The 27,328-nt window shown below is 52.9% G+C and overlaps 1 protein-coding gene and 1 pseudogene across 1 annotated transcript in view; both read left to right on the top strand.

The window, feature by feature from the left end:
• The window catches only part of LOC141729581 (uncharacterized), a 425,427-nt pseudogene that overhangs the window by 282,428 nt on the left and 115,671 nt on the right, over positions 1 to 27,328 (top strand).
• LOC141729522 (uncharacterized) overlaps positions 1 to 27,328 on the top strand; it is a 74,646-nt gene that overhangs the window by 42,776 nt on the left and 4,542 nt on the right. The window contains exons 3-4 of the mRNA XM_074544230.1: positions 25,118 to 25,705; positions 25,766 to 25,838. Of these exons, the coding sequence (XP_074400331.1) occupies positions 25,118 to 25,705; positions 25,766 to 25,838 (661 nt within the window). The remainder of the gene's footprint in view (positions 1 to 25,117; positions 25,706 to 25,765; positions 25,839 to 27,328) is intronic.

Here is a 27,328-nt window from a genome sequence, read left to right as displayed (position 1 = left end):
TTTACCACCTGATTACATGATGATATATTGTTATCCTTCTTTCCCTATATTTCTTTTTTCTATGTGTGGACCATCTCAGGGCTGCAGCAGGAGTGGAAGCACCCGGGGAAATGACTCATCTCCCTCATGCCAGACGTGGATTTTGGCCCAGCAAACCAGAGGAACGCTGACATAAAGGTGGAGTTTTGTGTTATTCAGGGAACAAAACATCACAGCAAATGACTGCCTGGAGTTTGGTGTGTTTCCTAGAAGACTTGCAAAGTAAGTATGAAGGAAATGTCCTTAGTGTTTATCACAAAAGGTCAAGTGTACAAACACCTGCAGCTGCAGACATCACAAGGATGCTGTGTTTACAGCAGGCACTGCTCCATTCTGCTTCTGGGAGTCTCTAGCCCCAAAGAGAGCTTGTTCAGGCTGGGGGAGATTTCAAGAGACAGCAGGAGGCTCCCTTTTTCTCTATGCTCCCCTTTTCTTTATGCTTCTTAAAAATCCCTTCCCTCTTCCCACTAACTGTGCAGGCACTGTTTGATGAAGCTTCCAGCGGCAGATTTCTTCTTCCTGTGACAGTGCCAAGCTCGCAGGGCCCTGCAGGAGGGACCTCTGTGAGCAGTGGGATTTACACTCTTTAACAGCAGCCATGTCCCAGTGAAGCGGTCAGGCTGGGCAAGGATTGCCCTTCTTGGACGGCCCGGCCAGCTATCCAGCACCGCAAGCAGCAGGGCAGCACTGTCCCGATCTCCGTGGCTCGGGACAGCACCTGAGGCAAACGCCCTGTGCTGTGACAGCAGCCACACCTTGCGGTGGGACATGGCACGGCTTATGGCTGCAGCCAGCAGAAAAAAGAGAGCGCTCTCCAGCTGTGGGGAATCCAGGTTCACTGGGTCCCACGGGAACCGACAGCCGGACAGGGAAGGGGGGAAACCTTTGCAACAGCTTCTAAGGAGGGAGGGAGACAGGGGAGGAGCCGACCCTCTGGCGAATAGAGTTTTAGAGAGGAGCGGGATACAAAAGATTGACTTAGGGAGAACCCCAATGGGGATAACTTGAGGGTGGGGCCCTGGTCCCTGAACCAATCACTCAACGTTCTAGCTGGAAGTTTCTGGAGAGAAGGGTGCGAGCGCCGAGTGACGGACAGGGCACCGGGGAGGGATTTGAGAAAGGATACATTAGTCTCCAAGGCAACTGGGAAGGAGTTGGGATAACTGGCAGCACAAGGGAAGGAGAAGATAACCAGCAGAGAACAATTACATGATAGGGGGAACAGAAAAGCCCAACTTCTACAGAAACAACACAACATCCCAGGACAGTCCTGGCACTGCAAACATGTTTTCCCTCTGCAGTTTGCAGTAACAGTCAAGGAGCATCCAAACTGTTGCAAAGCAAAGCTTGTTTAAAGGATGGGTTTAGTGCCGGTGAGCTTCCAAGGAGTCCTCCTTTGAAGCAGCCTATGCAGGGGGACTCTGAAGTGTCCCTGTACCCTCCCAGTTTCAGACAGAGCTGGGAAAACATGTAACCCTTCGCTACCTATCCCCAAGAGCAGACAAGATGCCGTCCCCCTTTCCCGGAGCTGGGGGATGGAAAGGAGGCTGCAATGGCAGTGATGGGTGGGTTTGTGGCCGTCCCATTTCCAGCAGTCTCTGCCTTCCCCCACTAGCCTCGCGGGTGCTCTGCAGCTTCTCCCCGTGAGAATACCCTCTGCCCCTGTGCAGAATTCAGGAGTAATGCACAGTCTCTTCCCTTCCCAGAAATCAGGCTGTGTGAGTGTGTTTGCATATGTGCACATGCCAAGTTTTAGCCCAAAGAGAGTTTTATAGCTGACTTACAACCCACTGAAATAATTTCATTATGGAAGCAGTGACATAACTTGATAGTAATGCACAGGCACCACTCAAGTGCCGGGGGTTTAGAGGGCGTTTACGAGGTGTGTGTGCAGGAGGTGACATCCCCAGCACACGCAGAGCTGGCAGTGCGTGGCTGGAACCCACCAGCGAGGGGCTGGTGGCCCCAGGGTGTCTGACAGCACTGTGGAGGTGGCTCCTCACACAGCAGACCTGGGAAAGGGACAAGGACATGAGTTCAAATAGCTCACAGCAATGGCTGGCAGGAGCTCCTGAGAAATTCTGCTCCTTAGTTCTGATGGGCAACAACAAAACAAATTTGGTGGGTGCAGCTATTGATCATCTTCAGGTGAGCTCAAAGCAGAACTCTTCCTCCAACCCCTGCTGGAGATTATCTGCTCTGTAGTGCGGCCCACTGGCCTCAGAGCCTTGTAGCAGTGCGTTTCTGCTGCCACAGACCATGAAATGAGATGTCCTGGCTGGTACAGTTGTGTTTGAGGGAGGTGGGACACCTCTGAACAGCCAGGACACTCATGAGCATCACTGGGGACCAAGTATTAATTAGAATGTAAAATTTCATCTGCAGTCATCTTGCATTACTGCTGTTAAGAGGACAAGTCTTCCATTGCCCTGTGATTTCTGAGTGTGCAGAGTCATGGCTAAAGCTGGGCTGGGGACAAGAAAGAGAAGCTTTGGCCAGCTGGCCACTAATTTGTGTGTGAGTGGTATTCAGCACCCAATTTGCTTTACAGAACCAGTAAAGGTGAGAGACTATTGTAAACCTGAAAAAACATGTTTGTGCTACAGCACTTGATTCCAAAATTGTCCTAGAAAAGAACAAATACACCTTTGTAAAAAACATTGTGTGCTTTCTACTGCCCATCCCTCTACTGTGTGAGAAGCTGCCTGGAGAGCAATACTTGTTCAGCTGATGTTCTGAAGGGATTGATTCAGAAGCTATGACAAAAATGCCGTATGAGCAAAACACCAGCTTCAGTTTATAGAGTCAGGCATCACAAAAGCTGGAAAAGATCTCCAAGGTAAGTGAGTCCAGTCTTTGACCTGGTATCTGCACTTAGCTGGTCTGCAGGGATCTCTGTGATGCCATTTTTAGTGAGTTCACCTATGGAGTTTATGGGGTGAGCACAGGAAACAGAGCCCAGATTTGACACATGAACAAAATATGTGGGATTTCCAACTCCCCACAGCCCTCGGGTCACCTGTGCAGCTGCTCACCTCTTGCCTGGCATCAGCTGCTGTGAGCACCACAGAGACACAGGATTTTAGCCTCCAAAGACCTCTGTGGTTTGACTCCCTCATCTGTGTGTCACAGGGCCCAGAAGATCAGCTCTCTGCTGCAGGGAGCTGGCAATTCATCTATTTAGCACTTTCCTGGTAGTGCAAGAGGTAAGAATGGGAGAGGTGGACAGCAAAGTCCAGCTTCATCATTTTTGGTAAGATCAAATGAAAACACTGAGGAGTTATTTTAATGTGAGAATAGTTTTAATATTCAATATGATTAATTTACAACAAATTCTAAGTAGATTAGCTGTACATACACCATGTTTCTTTCCCCGGATGATCATTTATCCACATAACATTGCAAACCAACAATTAGAGCAGCATTCCCTGTGCTCTGATAATACTCTCTGGTGTTCCCAGGCTCAGGCTGCTCAAGTGAACGATGCATGGGCTGTGCAGCAGCTGAGCGTGGCTGTAACAGCATCGGGGAATCACGAAGCATCATGCAGGAAAGCCTGGGGCTCCTGTGCCAATGGAGTTTCAGGGCAAAACTTGTAGTAAGCTGGTGTTTTCTTGCTTCCAGTCTTTTCCTCCTGGCTCTTAGACAGTGGCCAGAGGATGAGGTTGGTTGTGGCCTGGTTTATCTGCAGTTGCAAAGCAATGCGTCACTCTGCAGTCCTGTGAGGGAAGCCTTTGGTATCTTTCCAGTCTTTAGCTTTCCTCAATTATTCATCTGAGGGTTGCTTAATTGCTAAGTCTCCTACTTTTAGATAATATGGGGAGGCGTGAAGGAATGCTGTTCAGACACAAACTGGTCCCTTCTCAGCTTCAAAGGGCAAATAGAAATTCTCTCCCTGTTCTGTCTCTCGGGCTGCGGTGACACCGATGGCTCTTGCTGAGCTCTTGCCAAGGCTGCAGCCAGGGCTCAGCCCTTTCCCATCTCCTCCTGGGCAGCAGGAGCACTCTGGGACTGGTTGTGAGAGCTGTGTCCTGAGAGGAGTGCAGGCAATGTGTGCAGGAGGAACCTGTGGTGGATTCTGTGTGTCATATTTCAGCAGACATTGACTGCAGCCTGCTGCAGAGTGAGACAGTTCCTGGTGCCTGTAACCAGGTACTTGGTCAGATGTTAAGAAGAAATTCCTCCCTGTGAGGGTGGGCAGGCCCTGGCACAGGGTGCCCAGAGCAGCTGTGGCTGCCCCTGGATCCCTGGCAGTGCCCAAGGCCAGGCTGGACACTGGGGCTTGGAGCAGCCTGGGACAGCGGGAGGTGTCCCTGCCATGGCAGGGGTGGCACTGGGTGGGCTTTGAGGTCCCTCCAGCACAAAGCAGTCTGGGATTCTGTGATTCTTCTGTCTTTATTTTCACTTGTGAATTGATTCCAAGTCTACAGTGGTTTCAATGCCTGAAACCACTCACTGGGGCTGCTCCATCCCTGTGTGCACCTGGAGGAGGAGATGGTGAGCACGCAGCTTACAGTCCTGCTGCCCTTTCTCCCAAAACTATAAACACCAGGCTTTTCTCAAGTTTTCTACTTTCATTCCACTCTCACACCTCAAAGTCTTGCCTATTTGTCAGTCCTAGAATAAGCCCCATTTCTCTCTGGCATGGTGGGAATGTGCAGGATTTCTGCTGGGTGCCTTGATGCCTATAGGTTTTGGGGTCAATGAGCTTATGCAGAGCTGTGCTCATGCTGGAAGATAAACCTTGTCTTTAAAGAGTCTGGAAGAGCAGTAAGGAGGATTTTAAGTTCCTCACAGCAGAAGCTGTGTCCACTTGGCACCTACAGCCATTCCAAGGCAGACTGTGAAGTCTCCAGAACAGTTTGATGTTGCAGTGTTAAAACAACTTTCTGCCAGTGCTGGTAAACTGCCATGGCTGAACTACCTATAGCTAAAGAACCACATACGAATTTGCAATTTCAGAGGGAATTTCCCGTGAAGTTTGAATGCACTTTTTTAGTGACAGCAGCCTATTCAACACTGCCTTGGCTCACCTGAAACACTCTTGGCTTTCACTGAGTGTCCACGTTCACATAGTGGCTGTTGAATTATCAGAGAATCTGTTCCTTGTTTTCCAAGAAACTGTTCTGAATTCTCCACTAAATGCTAAGCAGAGCTCTGTTGTGCTGCCATTTTTGGTGAGGTTTCAAATGGATTATTTTTGTGCTATGATGAATTTTAATATTTGCTATAAGTATGCTATAGTCAAAATGAGGGAGAAAGAAACCCAATTATTAAACTAGACTGCTGTGACTGGAATCTACAGCTGAGATATTAAAGCCCAACTGTCATGCTTAACAATTAACTCAACCCGCTGGCAATACTGGAAGAGAAAATGAACATTATTAATGAGATAACTGATCATTATTTCTTTTCCCTCCCACCATTAGAACAATATGTTGCAGTATATCAAAAAACAATAATTTTACATCATACACACTGTGTGCTTTCAGCAGTGCTTTGCTATCTCCTGCTTTCCCAACACCACTTTTATGGAATTAATGCTTTTTTCCAAGTTTCCTTTGCTGCCTTGGGCTGTGTAAGGCCTGAGGGAGCCAGTACAGGCTGCAAATATTATTCAAAATGCCCGGTTTGCACCTGAACCCAAGAGGAATGATCACATCCCCACTGACAGGGACCTATTTGTGAGGACTTTCTGAGCACTCTGAAGCTTCTGATTCAGCTTCTCACTCAGAACAGCTCCTCCTCCTGCCACCGGTGAAACCTTGGCATTGTTGTAGAGTAAATGCCCCTTAGGCCCAGTGGGTTGGGAGACAGTTCTCTGCACAGTAAGGCACCTGCCCACCCTGAAAGATGTGCTGATATCACCTGGAAAGGCCCACCTTTGTTGGGGAAGCTTCATGACCAAGACTTTCCCCAAATTATTTCAGAAACCTGGTGTCTTTCAGTGATAAATGTTTTTGTAGACAAGATGGATAGGTTCTGCTTAAGCTGTGCCCTCAGTCACACGTGGGAGCAACGTCACAGGCTGTGCCACCCAACAAAGCCCAGCAGGCCGGGAGGAGAGCCCGGGGCCAGCAGGAAGCTGAGAGAAGGCCCTGCTCTAGAACTGAGGAAGTTCCACCAGAAGCAAAGATGGCAACTTGAAGAGATGCCCACTGTGCTCAAAGTTTTTCTGAGAAGACTAAGACGGGAGCTTGTCAAAAATCCCAGGAAATATCAGGGAAAAGGTTTTATGTATGTTGGTTGTGACTAGGTACAAGGCTCCTGTGGGAAAAGACTCTCTGCAGCAGGCTGGCTGGCTGAAGGGGTCTTACTTCTTCCTAGAATAAAGATTACCACTGAAATGCAATTTTATTTTTTATTGTAAAAGGGGGAAATATTTTCCGGAACTCTAAAACCAGTTTCAAAAATACAGATGTGTTGTGGAAACATAAACGAAACATTTGGGGATGTCTCTCTACAAAAGATATTTCTAAATATTTCTAAGAATGAAAAGTGAAGACAAAATAAGGTCACTTGTTCTCTAGATTCTAAAACTGCTTACAAAAATCTTTAAACACCATAGTAATTGGGAAGATATATTTGGGGGTGTCTCTCTACAGAAAATATATTTTGAAATAATTCTACAAATTTCTAATTTCTAAAACAGAAAACCTAAGCAAATGGAGTTGCTTTTTCTCAAGAGCCCCATGCTGCTGCCTGCCCCCTGGGCTTCCCCAGCCCTCAGGACCCCGCCGCTGGTCACGGCAGCCCCGGCCTGGCTCCTGCCTGCCCACACCGTGGGCATCCACAGCTGCTCCTGGCCATGGAGCTCAGCCAGTGATGCTGCCGGCTGGGCTTTGCTGCTGCTGCGACCCAAACACTGGGGTGACGGCACCTTCCCTTTAGTGCAACTAAAGAAAGGGCCGTCACCTAGCCTGGCAGAGAGCGGGGATAACTTCAGTGTTTTTTAGAGGGCGGGACCAGGGGGCTCAGGGGCAGAGGAAGGGACATGTTGGTCTCAGGAGGGGCTGGAGGGTGCTGGGCTGCTCCTGGGGTCTATAGAAGAAGTCGGGACGGGACAGAAGATGATCAAAAAGGAGATGGAAGTAGCTTGGGGATATACATGGAGAGAGGAGGTGTCAGTGGGATCTCCAGGAGAATAGGAGATTTCCTTGTCGATGGCTGTTCTGGAGTCTTCTCCTCAGAACTCTGGACAGGGCTGCGCAGGCTCTTCTTACTGCTGGAGGAGCTGCTCCCGCTGTTTGGGTGTGAGGTGCAGCCACCGTCTTACAACTCCTGTCCAGAGGTGGAACTGTGGAAAGAAGAGGTGGCTGAGGCCCCAGGTGCCAGTGGCACACAGGGACCCTCCTGCACAGCCAGGCCCAGAGCTGGCAAGGCTCCCCAGCACGGCTGGAGCTGCTGGCACAGCTTGGCCCAGCTGCACAGCTGCCCCTCAAGGCCCCGGCCAGCAGGACACGGCTCTGGGCAGGCTCCCTGGCCAGGAGCGAGCCCCAGAGCGCCTCTGCCTTTCAAGGGCAATCTCGTCCCTGCTCTTTCTCCTCCCCACCGTGCTTTGCCTCTGCCCTGTGCCCCTGGGGTTGCTCTTGGCCAGGCAGCCTCAGTGGGAGCCAGCACTGGCTGCAGCCCCAGCGGGCCCCCCAGGAAAAGGCCCAGCAATGAGGAGGCCAATGAAAGCTCTGGGCAGCAGCAGAACCCTCAGAAGAATTCTTTGGACAATCATGGACTGGCCACACCTACAGTGCAGCCTCAGTGGGAATGTTTTCTGTCTGAAGTACAATTTCAAAAGAAGTTGTTTGAGAGAAAGGTGAACTAAACATTTACCCTTTTCCAGCAAGTCCAAATTCGGACACAGCATAAGATTAAGATCAGCTCCAAGACAAGCAGGCCTGCAAGTAACCCTAGCCAGAAGCCTGTTCCCTGACAGAAACCCCTTCCAAGGCCCTTCTGGGAATCAGGAACACGTGCTGTGGTTCCAGCTGCACCTATGGGAGCAATGGGGAGCGTCAGCCCGTGCTGTGCTGCACTGCTGAGCTGCCAGCACGGTGGATGCAGGCAGGATGTTCTCCGTTTCCCCCAGAGCTGGGGTCTGCAGGCAACTTGCCGCCCCTTGGCACAGGCTGTGACACCCAACAAAGCCCAGCAGGCCAGGAGGAGAGCCCGGGGGCAGTGCAGCTGCTTGGGCAGTCACTGCTTGGAGGGACAGGGGCCAAAGCCATCCCTGAGCAGCCACTGCCAGCCCTGGCCCTCCCTGCCCCGTGACAGCTCCCCCAGCCCCAGGGCACAGAGTCAGGCCCTGGCAGGACCCAGTGCAGCCCCTGCCCAGTTGGGAGCCAAGTCCGGCTCTGGCCCTGGGCTCACGGCAGGGCTCCCGCTCGGGGCTGCTCCTGTGCCTTGGGCCTCTGGGCACTCAGGGCCAGCTCCAGAGCAGCTGCAGCGGGAGGGACGTTGGTGCACGAGTCCCCTTTTCCCTGGGGCTCTGAATGAGCTCCAGAGGCCTCAAGGCCTCAAGAGGCACCTCCAGCTTTGGCTGTGGTTAGGCCGTGCAAGGGCAGGCCCCTGTGGAAGAGCTGCAGCCACCCAGCCCTGCTGAGCCCAGCACAGCAATTACCTTCTGAGCCTGTGCCCATGCCCATGCCTGTGTTTGGCTTGGCCTTCCTTCCTGCAGCAGGGGCTGCCAATCGGCCTCTGCTTCCTTGCGGAAACAACTCCTTCTGTCCTGCCTTTTGGCCCATCACTGGAGAAACAAAAACTACACCTTAACAGATGGAACGATTCTCCATTTACTTTGATGGCATCTTCAGGACGTCATGCTTATGCAAAATCGGGTAAACTCAACAAATCATCTGGTCTTTTTCAGCTGGGCCAGGGCCCACCCTCCTCCAAACAGCTGCCAGTGCTGAGCAGAAGTTGTGAGTGGATTGTGCAGGGCGAGGCCACACACGTACATGGCTCTGTTCTGGCCCCTGCCGTGATGCCCCCCTGGCCGAGCTTTGGGCTCTGAGCTGGCAGCTCTCTAAGGGGAAAGGCCTTGACCTACCCTCACCATCTCCCAGAGGCTCAATCCTGAACGTGGGCTGGGAAGCCAGATCACCTTTACCAACAGGCTCAGCTGAAACGAAAGGCAGGACAGAACAGCTCCAATGGCACTGCTGAAGATTCTCCTTCAGGCCCGAGTGGCAGTGAGGGCACATGGGTGGTTGGTGCCCTCCAAGGCACTTCCTTGGCTCTGCCTTCCACCTAGGAGCAGGGCCAGGGGGACCTCGTGCCTGCAGTGGCCCCACACTGGGATGGAAGGAGCCCCATGCGGGGTAGTTGGGACAGAAAGGACTCTCTGGAGCTGCTGCAGCTCCAAACCCAGCCCCAGGCAGGGCCAGGCATTGGCAGTGGCAGCAGGAGCAGGTAAGGCTTCCTGGGGGCAGCAAAGGAGCTGAGAAAGGCTCAGCCCTGGGGCACAGCCCTGGGCCCAGCCCCTTCCCTCTCTGCTCTTCTCTGTGGCTGCACAGAGCACACAGAAGGACACTGTGGCATTGCACTCGGGAAGAGGATGGACAAATAAATGATCCTTCCTCCCACTGACAGCGATCCTGTGGTATCCCTCAGGACTCCAGAAGGGAGCAGGGCAAGGTTTCCAGAACTGATCAATCTTCAGTGAAATTTAAGGGAACTGGCTCATGAGTAAGCCCTTGCCACACTGCCATGGATATTTCTGCCAGGAAAGGTACATTGCGAACTTGCCTTCAACATGTGGCAAGGTCTTCAAAGCACCATTTACCAGCATTTCCAACTAATCCAAGTCACATGCCAGTCGAGAAGGGAGCACAGATCCTACAGAACCATTTCCATGGTGTGCTGGGATCCCCTTCTCCCTTGGGGAATTGGGCACTGCAAGGGGGTGGGGTAAGGCTGTGGGAGCCTGTGCCTCCTGGTCACTCTCCACGCTCTTTGCAGGTGCTGTGCAACATGCCTGGAGGGGCAGCTGCAACAGCCCAGGGCCCTGGGGCTCTCTCCCTCCTTCCCACACAGGAAAGCCTCACTAAATGCTTGGGGAAATCAGCAGTGTCACAGCTGTTGCTCCCAACCTCCGTCCCTCCCTCCTGCTTGCCCACCTGCCCATGGAACAGCTCCCACACCCCAAGGGGCACATGGCCAGGCCCTCTCAGGACCCACTGGAGCCTTGCTCTCCCCCTCTGCCCTTTCCCCACCATGGGCACCCCGTGCAGCCGCTCCCAGGTTTCAGGACGTGTCTCCCAGGGAGGGAGCCCAGCAGGACAGCTCACTACCCGAGTGCCCTGAGCCTGCTTGGGATAATTCCTCTGGGCTGTGCCCATCTTGTCCGGGCTGTGCCTGCAGTGCCAAGCAGCAGAGAGGGCAGCTCAAGCCTCAGCAGGGCTCAGGCCCAGAGGCACAGCAATTACCTCCTGTGACTGTGCCTGGCATCGCCTCCCTTCCTGCAGGAAATGCCACCTTCCATAGAGCCTCTCTGTCCATTCCTTGAGAAATGAAGAGGCACAGCTGGATCAGATGGAATCATTGCACATCCTGGAGGTGGCCTGTTCAGGAGGCAATACTTCTCCAAAACATGGATAAGGATCAGGAAAATCCTGATTCCCCAGGCCTTTGGGGCTAGCTATAGCCCTGCCTCCTGTAAGCAGCCACACTCAGGATCCTACTGGGGACTGGGAAAATGCAGGGGATCCCTGGTGAGTTTGGGCTGTGTGGCAGCGGATGCCAGGCCAGGCTGGGAAACAGCCCTGCAGGGCATGGAAGCAGCAGCGGGGCATCGAGGCTGCCATGGATCCCTTCCCACTGTTCTGGGCATGGCATGTCCAGATGTGCAGCCAGAGCCCTCGGCTGCTGAGCCCCAGGACAAGGCTGAGGGAAATGCTCTCACCATTCCCTTTGAGTAGTTCCGTCACTATTCGTTTCAAGATGTTGCTTGGCTTGTGGGGTTTCTTGTGTCCTGGGGCTTTGTTCTTCCCTCTCAGAGGACCTTAACAGAAAGTAGTTCCATTTCCTAGGAATGCATGCCACAGAAGCAGGGCTCAGCCTGTGGGGTCAGCAGGGACAACACTACTCACCCCAGCAATTAGAGCCAGGGCTCTCTGTAGGAATCAGCAAAGGGGCAGGAAAAGTCCTTCCTGCAGACACATCTGTAACACAACAGCCACAGTAGCTTGTATAACCTGGTTGCTGTGAAGTTGTCAACAATTATTACTGTGTAGGACAGTGAGAACATACCTGAAGGAGGCTCCAAAGGCTTCAACACTTTTCTCAACCAATCTAATGGGGAAGCCTTTTGAGCAACCTCATCTAGAACGGAGCACAGATGAGAACATTTTTCAGGGTGTGTTGGGATCCCCTTTTGCCTTTGGGAATTGGGCACTGCAAGGGGGTCGGGTACGGCCGTGGGAGCCAGGTGTGAATGGGCAAGGTCACACTCCACAGGGGCCTGGGGAGCTCTGGGCAGGCTCGTGGTCACTCTGCACCCTCTTTCCATGCCCTGTGCAACATCCATGGTGGGGCGGCTGAAGCAACCCAGGGCCCTGGGAGCTCTCACTTCCACAGCTGCAACTCTTGCTAAATCCCTGGGGAAAACTGCAGCAGGCAGTGCCACAGCTATCCCCCTGTCCCCCTCCATCCCTCCTGCCCCTTCTCCTTCCCTTTCTACCTACTTCTATCTCTCCAACCATCTTTCCCCTGGTACAAATCCCCCAGCACACAGGCACATAGCCAGGCCCTCTCAGGACCCACTGGAGCCTTGCTCTCCCCCTCTGCCCTTTCCCCACCATGGACACCCCGTGCAGCCGCTCCCAGGTTTCGGGACTTGTCTCCCATGGAGGGAGCCCAGCAGGACAGCTCAGTACGCGAGTGCCCTGAGCCTGCTCGGGACAATTCCTCTGAGCTGTGCCCGTCTTGTCTGAGCTGTGCCCACAGTGCCAAGCAGCAGAGAGGGCAGCTCAAGCCTCAGCAGGGTTCAGACCCAGAGGCACAGCAATTACCTCCTGTGGCCATGCCTGGCATCGCCTCCCTTCCTGCAGAAGCGGCTGTCAATGGGCCACTGCTTCCTCCAGGAAATGCTTCCTTCTGCATAGCCTCTCCATCTGCTTCTGGAGAAAAGAGAGAGCTGGATCAGATTGGACTGTTCCCCATTGGAGACGTGGCAACTTCAGGAGGCAATGCCTCTCAAAGACATGGTTAAGATTCAAGAAATCCCTTTCAACTTTTTGGGTAGGGCAGGGCTCTCCCTTCTCCATATAGGTGCCCCTTCTCATCTGCCTGGAGATGGGAAATTGCAGGGCATCTCATGCCTGTGGTGCGGTTTGGGCTGCCTGTCAGCTGATGCCAAATGCCTTCCTGCAGAGGCTGGGAGAAGCTGCAGCCAGGCCAGGCTGTGAAAAAGCCCTGCAGGACGTGGAAGCAGCAGCGGGGCAGTGAGGCTGCCATGGATCCCTTCCTGCTGGGCCGGGCTCGGCGTGTCCAGATGTGCAGCCAAAGCCTCGGCTGCTGAGCCCCAGGAGAAGGCTGAGGGAATGCACCCACCTTGTCCTGCCTGCTGCATTTCCTTCATCATTTCCTTCATTTGTTCAGAGGGCTCATGGGGTTTCTTCTGTTCTGTAGCTTTGTTCTTTCCCCTTGGAGGACCTTGAAGCAACACGGTTCCATTTCCCATGAATGGATGCCACACAAGCAGGGCTCAGCCTGTGGGGTCAGCAGGGACACACTACTCACCCCTGCGACGGGAGCCTGGCTTCTGGGTAGGAATCATCACAGGGACAGGAAAAGTCCTCCCTGCAGACACATCTGTAACACATCAGCCACAGAAGCTTCTGCCATCTCTGCTCAGCTGCACGGGCACCACTGAGCCGCAGGAGCGGTGAGGGGATGGCGCAGGGCGAGGGCACACATGTGCATGGCTCTGTCCTGGCACCTGCAGCGATGCCCCCCTGGCCGAGCTTTGGGCTCTGAGCTGGCAGCTCTCCCAGGGGAAAGGCCTTGACCTACCCTCACCATCTCCCAGAGGCTCAGTCATGGATGTGGTTTTGGAAGCCAGATCACCTTCACCAACAAGTTCAGCTGCAAAGAAAGGCCGTACAGAACATCACCCATGGCACTGTAGCAGATCCTCGGGCTGCAGGCAAGGCTCAGCGCTGGGGCACAGCCCTGGGCTGGCCCCTGCCCGTTCTGCTCTTTTCTGGGACTGCACAGAGCACACAAAAGGACACAGTGGCATTGCACACGGGAGGAGGATGGACAGCTAAATGCTCCTTCCTCCCACTGACAGCCATCCTGTGGGATCCCTCAGTGCTCCAGAAAGAAGCGGGGCAAGGTTTACAGAATTCTTCAGCCCTGACTTAATGTTAACAAACATGGCCGATGGGTGAGCTCTTGCCACATGGACACTGATTATTCTGCCAGTAAAAAGGGAAATTCAGAACTTGCCTCTGGCATTCGCCATGACATTCAAAGTGTCATTCACCTGGACTTCCAAATCTTCCAAGGCGTGATCCAAATCTAAAATGGAACAAAGACCTGAACCATTTCCTTTGTGCGCTGGGATCCCCTTCTGCTTTGAGCATTGGGCACTGCAAGGGGGTCGAGTATGGCCATGGGAGCCAGGTGTGAATGGACAAGGCCGAACTGCACAGGGGCCTGGGGAGCTCTGGGCAGGCTCGTGGTCACTCTGCACCCTCTTTCCATGCCCTGTGCAACATCCATGGTGGGGCGGCTGAAGCAACCCAGGGCCCTGGGAGCTCTCACTTCCACAGCTGCAACTCTTGCTAAATCCCTGGGGAAAACTGCAGCAGGCAGTGCCACAGCTATCCCCCTGTCCCCCTCCATCCCTCCTGCCCCTTCTCCTTCCCTTTCTACCTACTTCTATCTCTCCAACCATCTTTCCCCTGGTACAAATCCCCCAGCACACTGGCACATAGCCAGGCCCTCTCAGGACCCACTGGAGCCTTGCTCTCCCCCTCTGCCCTTTCCCCACCACGGGCACCCTGTGCAGCCGCTCCCAGGTTTCGGGACGTGTCTCCCACAGAGGGAGCCCAGCAGGACAGCTCAGTACGCGAGTGCCCTGAGCCTGCTCGGGACAATTCCTCTGAGCTGTGCCCGTCTTGTCTGAGCTGTGCCCACAGTGCCAAGCAGCAGAGAGGGCAGCTCAAGCCTCAGCAGGGTTCAGACCCAGAGGCACTGCAATTACCTCCTGTAGCTGTGCCTTGCATCGGCTCCTGTCCTGCAGAAGCGGCTGTCCATGAGCCATTGCTTCCTCCAGGAAAGGCTTCTTTCTGCACAGCCTCTCCATCTGCTTCTGGAGAAAAGAGAGAGCTGGATCAGATTGGACTGTTCCCCATTGGGGAGGTGGCATCTTCAGGAGGCAATGCCTCTCAAAGACATGGTTAAGATTCAGGAAATCCCTTTCAACTTTTTGGGTAGGGCAGGGCTCTCCCTTCTCCATATAGGTGCCCCTTCTCATCTGCCTGGAGATGGGAAATTGCAGGGCATCTCATGCCTGTGGTGCGGTTTGGGCTGCCTGTCAGCGGATGCCCAATGCTTTCCTGCAGAGGCTGGGGAGAAGCTGCAGCCAGGCCAGGCTGGAAAACAGCCCTGCAGGGCATGGAAGCAGCAGCAGGGCAGTGAGGCTGCCATGGATCCCTTCCTGCTGTGCCAGGCTCGGCGTGTCCAGATGTGCAGCCAAAGCCTCGGCTGCTGAGCCCCAGGTGAAGGCTGAGGGAATGCACCCACCTTGTCCTGCCTGCTGCATTTCCTTCAGCATTTCCTTCATTTGTTCAGAGGGCTCATGGGGTTTCTTCTGTTCTGTAGCTTTGTTCTTTCCCCTTGGAGGACCTTAGAGCAACACGGTTCCATTTCCCATGAATGGATGCCACACAAGCAGGGCTCAGCCTGTGGGGTCAGCAGGGACACACTACTCACCCCTGCGACGGGAGCCTGGCTTCTGGGTAGGAATCATCACAGGGACAGGAAAAGTCCTCCCTGCAGACACATCTGTAACACATCAGCCACAGAAGCTTCTGCCATCTCTGCTCAGCTGCACGGGCACCACTGAGCCGCAGGAGCGGTGAGGAGATGGCGCAGGGCGAGGGCACACACGTGCATGGCTCTGTCCTGGCACCTGCAGCGATGCCCCCCTGGCCGAGCTTTGGGCTCTGAGCTGGCAGCTCTCCCAGGGGAAAGGCCTTGACCTACCCTCACCATCTCCCAGAGGCTCAGTCATGGATGTGGTTTTGGAAGCCAGATCACCTTCACCAACAAGTTCAGCTGCAATGAAAGGCCGTACAGAACATCACCCATGGCACTGTAGCAGATCCTCGGGCTGCAGGCAAGGCTCAGCCCTGGGGCACAGCCCTGAGCCTGGCCCCTGCCCATTCTGCTCTTCTCTGTGGCTGCACAGAGCACACAAAAGGACACAGTGGCATTGCACACGGGAGGAGGATGGACAGCTAAATGCTCCTTCCTCCCACTGACAGCCATCCTGTGGGATCCCTCAGTGCTCCACAAAAGAGCGGGGCAAGGTTTACAGAATTCTTCAGCCCTGATTTAACGTTAACAAACATGGCCGATGGGTGAGCTCTTGCCACATGGACACTGATTATTCTGCCAGTAAAAAGGGAAATTCAGAACTTGCCTCTGGCATTCATCAAGACCTTCACAGTGTCATTCACCTGGACTTCCAAATCTTGCAAGGCGTGATCCAAATCTAGAATGGAACAAAGATCTGAACCATTTCATTTTTGTTTTGGGATCCCCTTCTGCCTTTAGGAACAGGACATTGCAAGGGGGTTGGTTAAGGCTACGGGAGCCAGGTGTGAATGGACAAGGCCAAACTGCACAGGGGCCTCGGGAGCTCTGGGCAGGCTCCTGGTCACTGCACCTTCTTTGCAGGCCCTGGGACACATCCCTGGAGAGGAAACTGGGGCTGCCCAGGGCCATGGGGTCTCTCTCCCTCCCCCAGAGGAAACCCTTCCTAAAGGCCTGGGGAAAACCATCCCCGGCGCTTCCCGGGGAGCAGGAAGCGCTGTCCCGGGAAAGGGGAGCCAGGCTGCCAGCTCACCTGCTCGCCACCCTTGCAGCGGAGCAGCCTGGGCAGCCCTGGCAGGCAGGGCCACGGCCAGGAGGAGCAGGAGGAAGAGGCGCAGAGCAAGGGCCATGGTGCCTTGCCCTCTGCCAGTGCCGCAGCTCTTGCTGCCACCGCTGTCCTGACACCGCTGTCCCAATGTCAGCACCACTGCTGCCACCGCCGCTGCTGCTGCCGCAACAGTTGTGCTCAAGGACTGAGTGCTCACTCCTTGTGCTGCTGTGCAACCACTGGGTCTGGCACCTCTGTGACCTCAGAGCCAACTGTGACCTCAGCCTGCTGTGACCCCTGAGCCTGCTGTGACCTCATGGCCTCAGCTGTACCCCCAGAGTGTGCCTGCATCTGTACAAATGGACTGCCTTGATTGTTTTTGTGTATCCCAGGTCCATTGCTCAGCAAAACCTTATTTGTCACCTGCTGACATTGTGGGTCAGACTGTGTCCATGGAGATGCTCTTGATGGCTTCCCTCTTTTCCTGGGCTTGCCACTGGAGGAGGTCCAGGCCCAGATGATGCCAGGGAAGGAAACGTGCCCTCAGCCCAGGGACGCTCAGCATGGGCTCCCCCAGGCCTCGGGACCCCGCTGCTGGTCACAGCAGCCCCTGCCTGGCTCCTGCCTGCCCACACCATGGGCATCCACGGCTGCTCCTGGCCATGGAGCTCAGCCAGTGCGGCTGCCAGGTGGGCTTTGCTGCTGCTGCCACCCAAACACTGGGGTGACGGCACCTTCCCTTTAGTGCAACTAAAGAAAGGGCCATCACCTAGCCTGGCAGAGAGCAGGGTTAACTTCAGTGTTGCTTAGAGGGCAGGGCCAGGGGGCTCAGGGGCAGAGGAAACGACATGTTAGTCTCAGGAGGGGCTGGAGGGTGCTGGGCTGCTGCTGGGGTCTATAGAAGGAGTCGTGACGGGACAGAGGAGGATCAAAAAAGAAATGAAAGTAGCTTGGGGATACTCATGGGGAGAGGAGGTGGCAGTGGGATCTCCAGGAGAATAGGAGATTTCCTTGTCGATGGCTGTTCTGGAGTCTTCTCCTCAGAATTCTTGACAGGGCTGCCCAGGCTCTTCTAACTGCTGGAGGAGCTGCTCCTGCTGTTTGGGTGTGAGGTGCAGCCGCCATCTTACAACTCCTGTCCAGAGGTGGAACTGTGGAAAGAAGAGGTGGCTGAGGCCCCAGGTTCCAGTGGCACACAGGGAACCTCCTGCACAGCCGGGCCCAGAGCTGGCAAGGCTCCCCAGCACGGCTGGAGCTGCTGGCACAGCCTGGCCCAGCTGCACAGCTGCCCCTCACGGCCCCGGCCAGCAGGGCACGGCTCTGGGCAGGCTCCCTGGGCAGGAGCGGGCCCCAGAGCGCCTCTGCCTTTCAAGGGCAATCTCGTCCCTGCTCTTTCTCCTCCCCACCGTGCTTTGCCTCTGCCCTGTGCCCCTGGGGCTGCTCTTGGCCAGGCAGCCTCAGTGGGAGCCAGCACTGGCTGCAGCCCCAGCGGGCCCCCCAGGACAAGGCTCAGCAATTAGGAGGCCAATGAATGCTCTGGGCAGCAGCAGAACCCTCAGCAGAGTTCTTTGGACAATCGTGGACTGGCCACACCTACACTGCAGCCTCACTGGGAATGTTTCCTATGTACAGCAGATTTTCAAAAGAAGTTGTTTGAGGGAAACGTCAACTAAACACTCACTGTCTCCTCTTCAAGTAAGTCCAAATTCAGACAGAGCATAAGCGGAAGATCAGATCCAAGACAAGCAGGCCTGCCAGTAACCCCAGACTGAAGCCTGTTCCCTGACAGAAACCCCTTCCAAGGCCCTTCTGGGCATCAGGAACATGTGCTGTGGTTCCAGCTGCACCTGTGGGAGCAATGGGGAGCGTCAGCTTATTCTGCCATTCTTTCATTCTTTCCCCCTGGGAGGCCACAGAAGTGATTTTGCATAGACTGGTAGTGGGTGAGCTTGGTACATAATTTGTAGATGTGAGTTGCAGACATCTCAGTCCTTTCAGAGTGGTAAGATCAACCCAGTCTCTGCCAGTTCATTGACTTTATTACTGTTTCAGTTTTCTATTTTTTTTTTTTTTGCTATACTCCATTGGCTTGGGGGTTTTGTTTGTCTTCGTTTGTTTTTGGTTTTGTTTTTTAATTTTTTTTTCTGTTTTTTTTCAGGTTGGAAAGAGTTATAAAGATCCATATGACAACTGTACTCACTACACATGCACTGAATCAGCAGGCCAGTTTTCCTTGACTAGTACAAAAAAGGTCTGCCTGCCATTTGAAGAAGCAAACTGTGTGCCAGTAAGTATTTTATAGCCAGAGAAAGACTTCTGTAATGACCCTTGATCCTGGCCTGGGAGTTATAGTTGCTGAGTATTTCTTGATCTTTCCTTGTTTGAAAGAAATGTGCTTTTCCAGCCCTCTGTCCCGTAGAAAAAGCCAAAAATATTTGCAAACAAGCCCACACCATTTACATTGTTGTGGGATAAGCATTGGAACTTGAAAAAGAAGGGTATTGGAGCAATAGCAAGGAAGGATTTTCATCACTTGAGAAACATCAATGTTATAAAATGCAATTGAACAAGTGGTGACTCATCATGGATCCTTGTGGGACTGATGAACAAAATGTCTCCTGATATGTGGTGTCCCATTAAGCGGGGAAATGGAACATGAATGAGCTGGCAGCACGGTGGATGCGGGCAGGACATTCTCCATTTCCCCCAGAGCTGGGGCCTGCAGGCAACTTGCCGCCCCTTGGCACAGGCTGTGCCCACCCAACAAAGCCCAGCAGGCCGGGAGGAGAGCCCGGGGGCTGTGGAGCTGCTTGGGCAGTGGCTGCTTGGAGGGATATGGGCCAAAGCCATCCCTGAGCAGCCACTGCCAGCCCTGGCCCTCCCTGCCCCGTGACAGCTCCCCCAGCCCCAGGGCACAGAGTCAGGCCCTGTCAGGACCCAGTGCAGCCCCTGCCCAGTCGGGAGCCAAGGCTGGCTCTGGCCCTGGGCTCGTGGCAGGGCTCCCGCTCCTGTGCCTTGGGCCTCTGGGCACTCAGGGCCAGCTCTGGAGCAGCTGCAGCGGGAGGGACGTTGGTGCACGAGTCCCCTTTCCCCAGGGCTGTGAACGAGCTCCAGAGGCACCTCCAGCTTTGGCTGCAGCCGGGCCGTGCAAGGGCAGGCCCCAGTGGAAGAGCCGCAGCCACACAGTCCCGCCAAGGGCTGAGCCCTGCTGAGCCCAGCACAGCAATTACCTTCTGAGCCTGTGCCTGTGCCCATGCCTGTGTTTGGCTTGGCCTTCCTTCCTGCAGCAGGGGCTGCCAATCGGCCTCTGCTTCGTTGTGGAAACACCTCCTTCTGTCCTGCCTTTTGGCCCATCACTTGAGAAACAAAAAGTACACCTTAACAGACGGAACGATTCTCCATTACTTTGATGGCATGTTCAGGACATCATGCTTATGCAAAATCGGGTGTAATCAACAAATCATCTGGTCTTTTTCAGCTGGGCCAGGGCCCACCCTCCTCCAAACAGCTGCCAGTGCTGAGCAGAAGTTGAGAGTGGATCGTGCAGGGTGAGGGCACACACAGAATCACAGAATCATAAAAATTCTAGGTTGGAAGAGACCTTTAAGATCATCAAGTCCAACCCATGTTCTAACACCTCAACTAGATCATGGCACCAAGTGCATGGCTCTGTCCTGGCGCCTGCAGCGATGCCCCCTGGCCGAGCTTTGGGCTCTGAGCTGGCAGCTCTCCCAGGGGAAAGGCCTTGACCTACCCTCACCATGTCCCAGAGGCTCAATCCTGAACGTGGGCTGGGAAGCCAGATCACCTTTACCAACAGGCTTAGCTGCAAAGAAAGGCAGGACACAATAGCTCCAATGGCACTGCTGAAGATTCTCCTTCAGACCTGAGTGTCAGTGAGGGCACCTGGGTGATTGGTGCCCTCCAAGGCACTCCCTTGTCTCTGCCTTCCAGTCAGGAGCAGGGCCAGGGGGACCTTGTGCCTGCAGTGGCCCCACCCTGGGATGGAAGGAGCCCCATGCGGGGTAGGTGGGGCAGAAAGGACTCCCTGGAGCTGCCAGCAGCTCCAAACCCAGCCCCAGGCAGGGCCAGGGCTTGGCAGTGCCAGCAGAAGCAGCTCGGGCTCCCTGGGGGCAGCAAAGGAGCTGAGAAAGGCTCAGCCCCGGGGCACAGCCCTGGGCCCAGCCCCTTCCCTCTCTGCTCTTCTCTGTGGCTGTACAGAGCACACAGAAGGACACTGTGGCATTGCACACGGGAGGAGAATGGACAGATAAATGCTCCTTCTTCCCACTGACAGCGATCCTGTGGGATCACTCAGGGCTCCAGAAGGGAGCAGGGTAAGTTTTCCAGAACTGATCCACCCTCAGAAGAACTTAAGGGAACTGTCTCATGAGTAAACTCTTGCCACACTGCCACGGATTATTCTGTCAGAAAAGGTACATTCAGAACATGACTCCAACATCTGGCAAGGTCTTCAAAGCACCATTCACCAGTATTTTCAAGTAATTCAAGTCATGATCCCAGTTGAGAAGGGATCACAGATCCTACAGAACCATTTCCATGGTGTGCTGGGATCCCCTTCTCCCTTGGGGAATTGGGCACTGCAAGGGGGTGGGGTAAGGCTGTGGGAGCCCGTGCCTCCTGGTCACTCTCCACGCTCTTTGCAGGTGCTGTGCAACATGCCTGGAGGGGCAGCTGCAGCAGCCCAGGGCCTGGGGGCTCTCTCCCTCCCTCCCACACAGGAAAGCCTCACTAAATGCTTGGGGAAATCTGCAGTGCCACAGCTGTCTCTCCCAACCTCCGTCCCTCCCGCCTGCTTGCCCACCTGCCTATGGAACAGCTCCCACACCCCAAGGGGCACATGGCCAGGCCCTCTCAGGACACACTGGAGTCTTGCTCTCCTGCTCTGCCCTTTCCCCACCATGGACACCCCGTGCAGCCGCTCCCAGGTTTCGGGACGTGTCTCCCACAGAGGGAGCCCAGCAGGACAGCTCAGTACGCGAGTGCCCTGAGCCTGCTCGGGACAATTCCTCTGGGCTGTGCCCGTCTTGTCCGGGCTGTGCCCGCAGTGCCAAGCAGCAGAGAGGCCAGCTCAAGCCTCAGCAGGGCTCAGGCCCAGAGGCACAGCAATTACCTCCTGTGACTGTGCCTGGCATCGCCTCCCTTCCTGCAGGAAATGCCACCTTCTATAGAGCCCCTCTGTCCATCCCTTGAGAAAGGAAGAGGCACAGCTGGATCAGATGGAATCATTGCATATCCAGGAGGTCGCCTCTTCAGGAGGCAATACTTTTCCAAGACATGGGTTATGATCAGGAAAATCCTGATCCCCCCAGGCCTTTGGGGCTGGCTATGGCCCTCCCTCCTCCAAGCAGCCACACCTCAGGATGTGCCTGGTGACTGGGAAAATGCAGGGGATCACTGGTGAGTTTGGGCTGCGCGGCAGCTGATGCCCAATGCCTTCCTGCAGAGGCTGGGGAGAAGCTGCAGTCAGGCCAGGCTGGGAAACAGCCCTGCAGGGCATGGAAGCAGCAGCGGGGCAGCGAGGCTGCCATGGATCCCTTCCTGGTGTTCCGGGCTCGGCATGTCCAGATGTGCAGCCAGAGCCCTCGGCTGCTGAGCCCCAGGACAAGGCTGAGGGAATGCACCCACCATCCCCTTTGAGCAGTTCTCTCACAATGTGCTTCAGGATGTTGTTTGGCCCATGGTGAGGAAAGGGTAGAGGGGGAGCGAGGCTGCCATGGATCCCTTCCCGCTGTTCCGGGCTCTGCTCTGACGTGGGGGACCCTGGCTCACTCCAGGATCTCTCCCAGGTCTCCTCCCACAGCTTCATCCCACAGCTCAGCCCCAAGGGCCAGACAGGTATTAGAAATTTCACAGCCCACCATTGGTGATTCATAGTCAGAATGCACAGGAAAACTCTAGCTGTGTTTCAAAATACCAGATGCTGTGTGGTTTCCTTCCCACTGCAGATTTTCCATTGCCCCAGCCTCAGCCCCTGGCAGCCTGCCTGGATGTTCTCCCCACGCTGCTTCTGCAATCCCACTTGTCCAGGTCCTCCTGGTTCTGTGGGCAGCTCTTCGGGCCATTGAGGCCCTGTTCCTCCTTTGTTTGTGAGCATGTCCGAGTGAGAGATGATTCAGGGGCTCAGCACCAAGGCCTCCAGCAGCAGTGGTCAATTCCTGAGCACGCTCGGGGGCCACAGGCAGCTGCCCATGGCTCTGGCAGGGATGTGAAGGGGAGGCTGTGCAGGGCAGTAGCCCCCACGCCCCCGCCCTGCCCATGGGGGCCTGCAGCCCGTGGGGATGGAGCAGCAGTTTCTGGTTGTGAAAGTCTGTAGTAAACCCCTCAGGTTTAGCCAGGGCCCCTTGGAGAATAGAATGCTGACACAGCAGCAAAGAAGTTTCCTGTCTCCAGGGACATGCGCCTTGTACCTTATCCCTATAGCCATGTAAGGCAATATTGTGTTAAACCCTACTATTGGTCACTTATGGTCACTCTAACACCTTTGCCATTGGTCAGGATTGGATCCAGGCCAAGGGTATAAAAGTAGCATACTGTACCCCTACTAACTCGGAAGAAGAAGAGCTGAGACCCTTCACGGACCCCTACAATAAAGCCATACTCGTGGAACAGCCAGTGTCTTCTGCTTCTCCTCTCTCTACCGTCTGCTGGAGCCTTAGGCCAAGGGAAAAGCTACCTAGCAAGCAAAGCTGAAATCACAAGAGCTGCCTAATCACTAAGAGCTGAATATTCCCTGCTTGCTAGGGGCTAACCCACGGCCTTAGTCTGAGAGCGAGCTGGCTTCTAGCACCCAGTCCCCTTGGGGACTGAGCTCTGGAGCTGTAACAGCTTGCATAAGATAAGACCAAGCAAGGCTCATTTAAAAGTCCATCCAAAAATCCTTCATTTTTTGCCTCACAATTGTCATGAGAAAATACCCCCGAAAGGTTAAAAACTGTTGAGCCAGTTGGGAAAGAAAGTCTCATGCTTATTCAGTGTGTTCACAGGTGGTGTTTTCAGAACATGCCATGCTGAACTTGAAGGGGCATGCTGCCCTTTTCTGAACAATGGAACTGGACTTTCTTCCAACCTCCTGACTTGGCTGCACTGAGCTCTGGGGTGGCTCCTCCCCTCCAAGAGAAGACCCCTCTCGCCTGCCTTCAACCACCGTGACGGACAAACAGAGATGCGAATCCCCTCATCAAGGAACCAAGACAAGACAAGGAACCCCCCGGCACCCTACTGGCACCCCCCTGGTACCCCCTTGGCAACCTCCTTCCAGAGACTGGGACTGAACCCCCCCACCCCAGCTCGGGGAGGGGGAAAAACTGCCCAGAGTAAATGTACCTGCAAACATTCGGCCATGAAAACAATGGAGTAACCTCCCCCCTCCTGCTGTTCCTATTCTTTTGCCCTCCATGGAAACCTAATTTTGGCCACCCTTCCCCCAACCAAGAACAGTATATTTTGGGGTTCGGTTCTGACTGTCCTCTGAGATCTCCCCAAAGCGTGCACCAGCGAGTTTCGGCGGCGGGACCCCCGAAGACATCACATTTCGGTAGCTATAAGCCCCTCCCTAACCTTCTTTCCTCCCTCTTTCCCTTGTCTTACCCTTCTCCTCCCCAGATTCCCTAACCAAATGCATATTCAGTTGTGGTTATCATTAATAAAATTGCATTTTGTTGATTTGTTACTGCAAAACCCCTGTGCCTTTGTTGGTTATTTTTTGCACCAAAAAAAATCATTCATCACCCGTTCATTTCAGGTGGACCCTCACATAATTGGCGACGAGGATGGATTCTGGTAGCCCGTGAGATTTTGCAGGTTCTGTGTAGTCTGTAATCTCCGTCAGACTGCATATGCCAAAGCCAAATCTCACCCTTGATTGAGCACACAGGCTCTGGAATTGACACAAAAGATTTTTCAGTGCAAAAGCAGGGGAAATTGTTACAGTCACTTCTGTTACTGATCTTACCGGCACGGACTCCGACACTGATACTCCTCCTAATCCTGATATTGATATTGGAATTGATGTTGTATTGGAGTTGTATCTGAACCTGTTACTGTTGTTATTGCTGTATTTGTGTACCTGGACTGTCTAAAAGGGAGGGGACAGACCTGAAGAAATTAAGCTGTGCCTTTTAGACAGATATTGTCCCTTCACCTACACATGGAGCAAGGGGTGGCCCAGCGAAGGCTGAGTGGCATTCCCCCTGTTCTAGGTTCTGGTCCCCTCACAAAGAAAACATTTGTGTGCGTGTGTGAGTGTGATTGTGTATCTGGACTGTCTGGAAAGGAAGGGACAAACCTGAAGCAATTAAAACAGTGCCTTCCAGACAGATTTTGTTTCTTCAGCTATCTAGGGAGACAAAGGGCATAAAAAGGTCTGTATGATTTTGTAACTTGAGTTCACAAATCAGCTCCCTGGTATAGTTCTGGTCTCTTCACACAAAATGAATGAAAATCTCAATCCTAAAGCAAAAGCTGACTTTTACTACTTGCTTGCTAAACACAATGCAAAACCGTCATCTGGTGGAGAAACTTGGACAGAGAACAATTGGTTTAATTTGGAAAATGTCATTGATAGAATATGTTCTTGCAACATGAATCAAAATTCAAAATAGGTAAAAATAAGAACATCCTTTGCTCAGTTCTCGGAGCATGTCTCACTGCAGCCATAGAAAACCGCTTTAAATGGAGAAGTGAGGAAATGATAATTATAGACTCCCTTCAAAATTTAGTTGAAATTTTGCAAAAACAGTTAAATGAGGATAGAAATGAAATTTACATGCTGCGAGCTGCCCTCAGAGAAGAACACACCAAAAACATACACAAAATCAACTCCTCTACAGAGGAGGAAGAAAAAGGAACACCTTGCATTAAAAAAATCTATCCATACAAAGAGTTCGAGGCAGCAAAACAAAACTATCCTTACAAAGAATCTGAAACAGTTAAAAATTGTGGGGAAAATTGCTGTCCTCGTTTGAGACTTTTTATTAAAACTGAATATAATTATATTAATGATGAAGACCTGGATCCCCACATAAAAACTAAACAAACACCATTCAGCGCTACCGAATTAAGTAAATTGAAAAAGGAATTTGGACGCCTTCCTCATGAATCAGAAACGGAGTATGTGTTCTGTGTGTCTCTCACTGGCGGAGACCAGATTAAGTTAACTGAACAAGAAGCCAGTGGATACTGGGGATGTGGTGTTTTCCTAACAACAGGAGATAAGCGTGACTCCTGGTCTCTAACACAACATGCAGCCTATTGGGCCAGGGGAATAAATCCCTTGGAAAGGGGTGATCCCCTGGCAATTGCCACTACCTCCGACCAGATCTTAGAAAGTGTACAAAAAGCTGCATGTTTGCAAATGATTCATGAGAGAAAATTATTTCCTGGTTTTGAATCCCCAATGCAACTGCCTGTGAAGCCTGAAATTATGACCCCTTTAATTCGTGGGCTTCCAGAAACATTGAAATCAACAGCAATTACTATTCAAAAAACAATTATGGCTTTAAGCCCAATAGATAGACTGGATAGATTTCTTAACAACTCCACTGATCAGTCTGAGTCTGCCCCATCACCCTATACACCAACACAGACCCCCACAACACCATCAGACGCATCTAGCAGCAGCCGCAAAATTTGGACATGGAGTGAGGTAGCAGTTGATTTAATAAATTATCATAGACAGTATGGGCCTGTAAAAAGCCTAGAGGAAAAATCAGAAAAAACAAAAGGTGTCCGGTTTATGGGAGCCCCTAACACTGAAAACACAGAACCAGGAAAACAGATTTCCAACAGACAATGCTGGTGGATGCTGGGAATAAAAAAGGGGTCCCCCGGGACATAATGGATGGTTTACCACTTGAAAAATTGCAGAAAATCATAACTAACTGGAATTTAGGGAGGCCAAACCCCCCTACCCAGCCTAGTGCACCGATCCCTCTACCTCATCAGAAACTAACAAATACTCCTACCAATACACAGTTCAGTACACACAGTACATCACAGTCTCTCCCACAGAACACAGGCAATGAGCCAAAGTTAATCCTTTCCCAGCTTCTCCCTCGGAATCCGGGCAGTGAAGCTGTGTCTCAGCCTCTCCCACAGAACACAGCCACTGAGCCAAAGAACTGTTTCTCAGCTTCTTTCACAGAACTTGGACAGTGAAACCCTGGCTGCGTGTCTCCTGAAAAGCACTAGCAGTAAGCCGGCAGTAACTCTTTCGCAACTTCTTTCACAGAGCCAAAGCAACATAACTGCCCAACATAACCGCCCGTACCCCAAAACACAAACAGTGAATCTACACCAACAGAGCTTTCGGGAAACTAATATCTCCACTGTTTACAGGTGAGCGAAGGGGTGGAGGTTGGGTTTACTTACGAATGCTCACAAAAAATAAATCAGGAGACATGTTAATTACAGCAATCATGGGCCCCAAAAAAGCTCTGGTAACATAAATTGTTGATACGGGAGCCCAGATCTCTGCACTTACACATAGAGATGCTCAGAAGTGTGGAGTTGTTCCAACAATAAGGCAATGCTGCGTTCTTAATGCTTTAGGAACCGTAGAACCAATGAATGTTGCTCTGGTCAAAGTAACACTCCCTGGAGAAGAAAATCAATTGGTTGTCAAAATGGTAATTGGGGACATCCCGAATAATCTGCTAGGGATGGATGTCCTTGCAGGAAGGCAGTGGGAAGACACTGAGGGTTTTCTGTGGTCTTTTGGCACTCCGCCACTTAACATTAGGCTGCTTCAGACCGCACCTGCACTGCCTTACAGTAAAATAATCAATGTGAAACAGTATCCCTTGCCTTCTGAAGCTAGAGAAGGCATCAAACCAGTTATTCAGGATTTGCGTGATCAAGGAATAATAATTAACACACACTCCCCATACAATTCACCCGTGTGGCCAGTCCGAAAGCCCAACACGAAGTAGAGACTTACGATTGATTACTGTAGGCTCAATGCCAACACTGACCCTCTGACTGCAGCAGTGCCAAATTTAGCTGAACTAATAACATCAATACAAGAAAAAGCTCACACAATCATGGCAACCATAGATGTCAAAGACATGTTCTTCATGATACCTATACAGCCAGAGGACATGGATCGCTTTGCATTCACATGGGAGGGACAACAGTACACATTCACCAGACTCCCTCAGGGATACAAACACTCTCCAA

The sequence above is a fragment of the Zonotrichia albicollis genome, chromosome 7, assembly GCF_047830755.1.
Source record: "Zonotrichia albicollis isolate bZonAlb1 chromosome 7, bZonAlb1.hap1, whole genome shotgun sequence".
Lineage (NCBI taxonomy): Eukaryota > Metazoa > Chordata > Aves > Passeriformes > Passerellidae > Zonotrichia > Zonotrichia albicollis.
The sequence above is the reverse complement of the archived record's forward strand: the minus strand, read 5'-3'. Positions and strand labels throughout refer to the sequence as shown.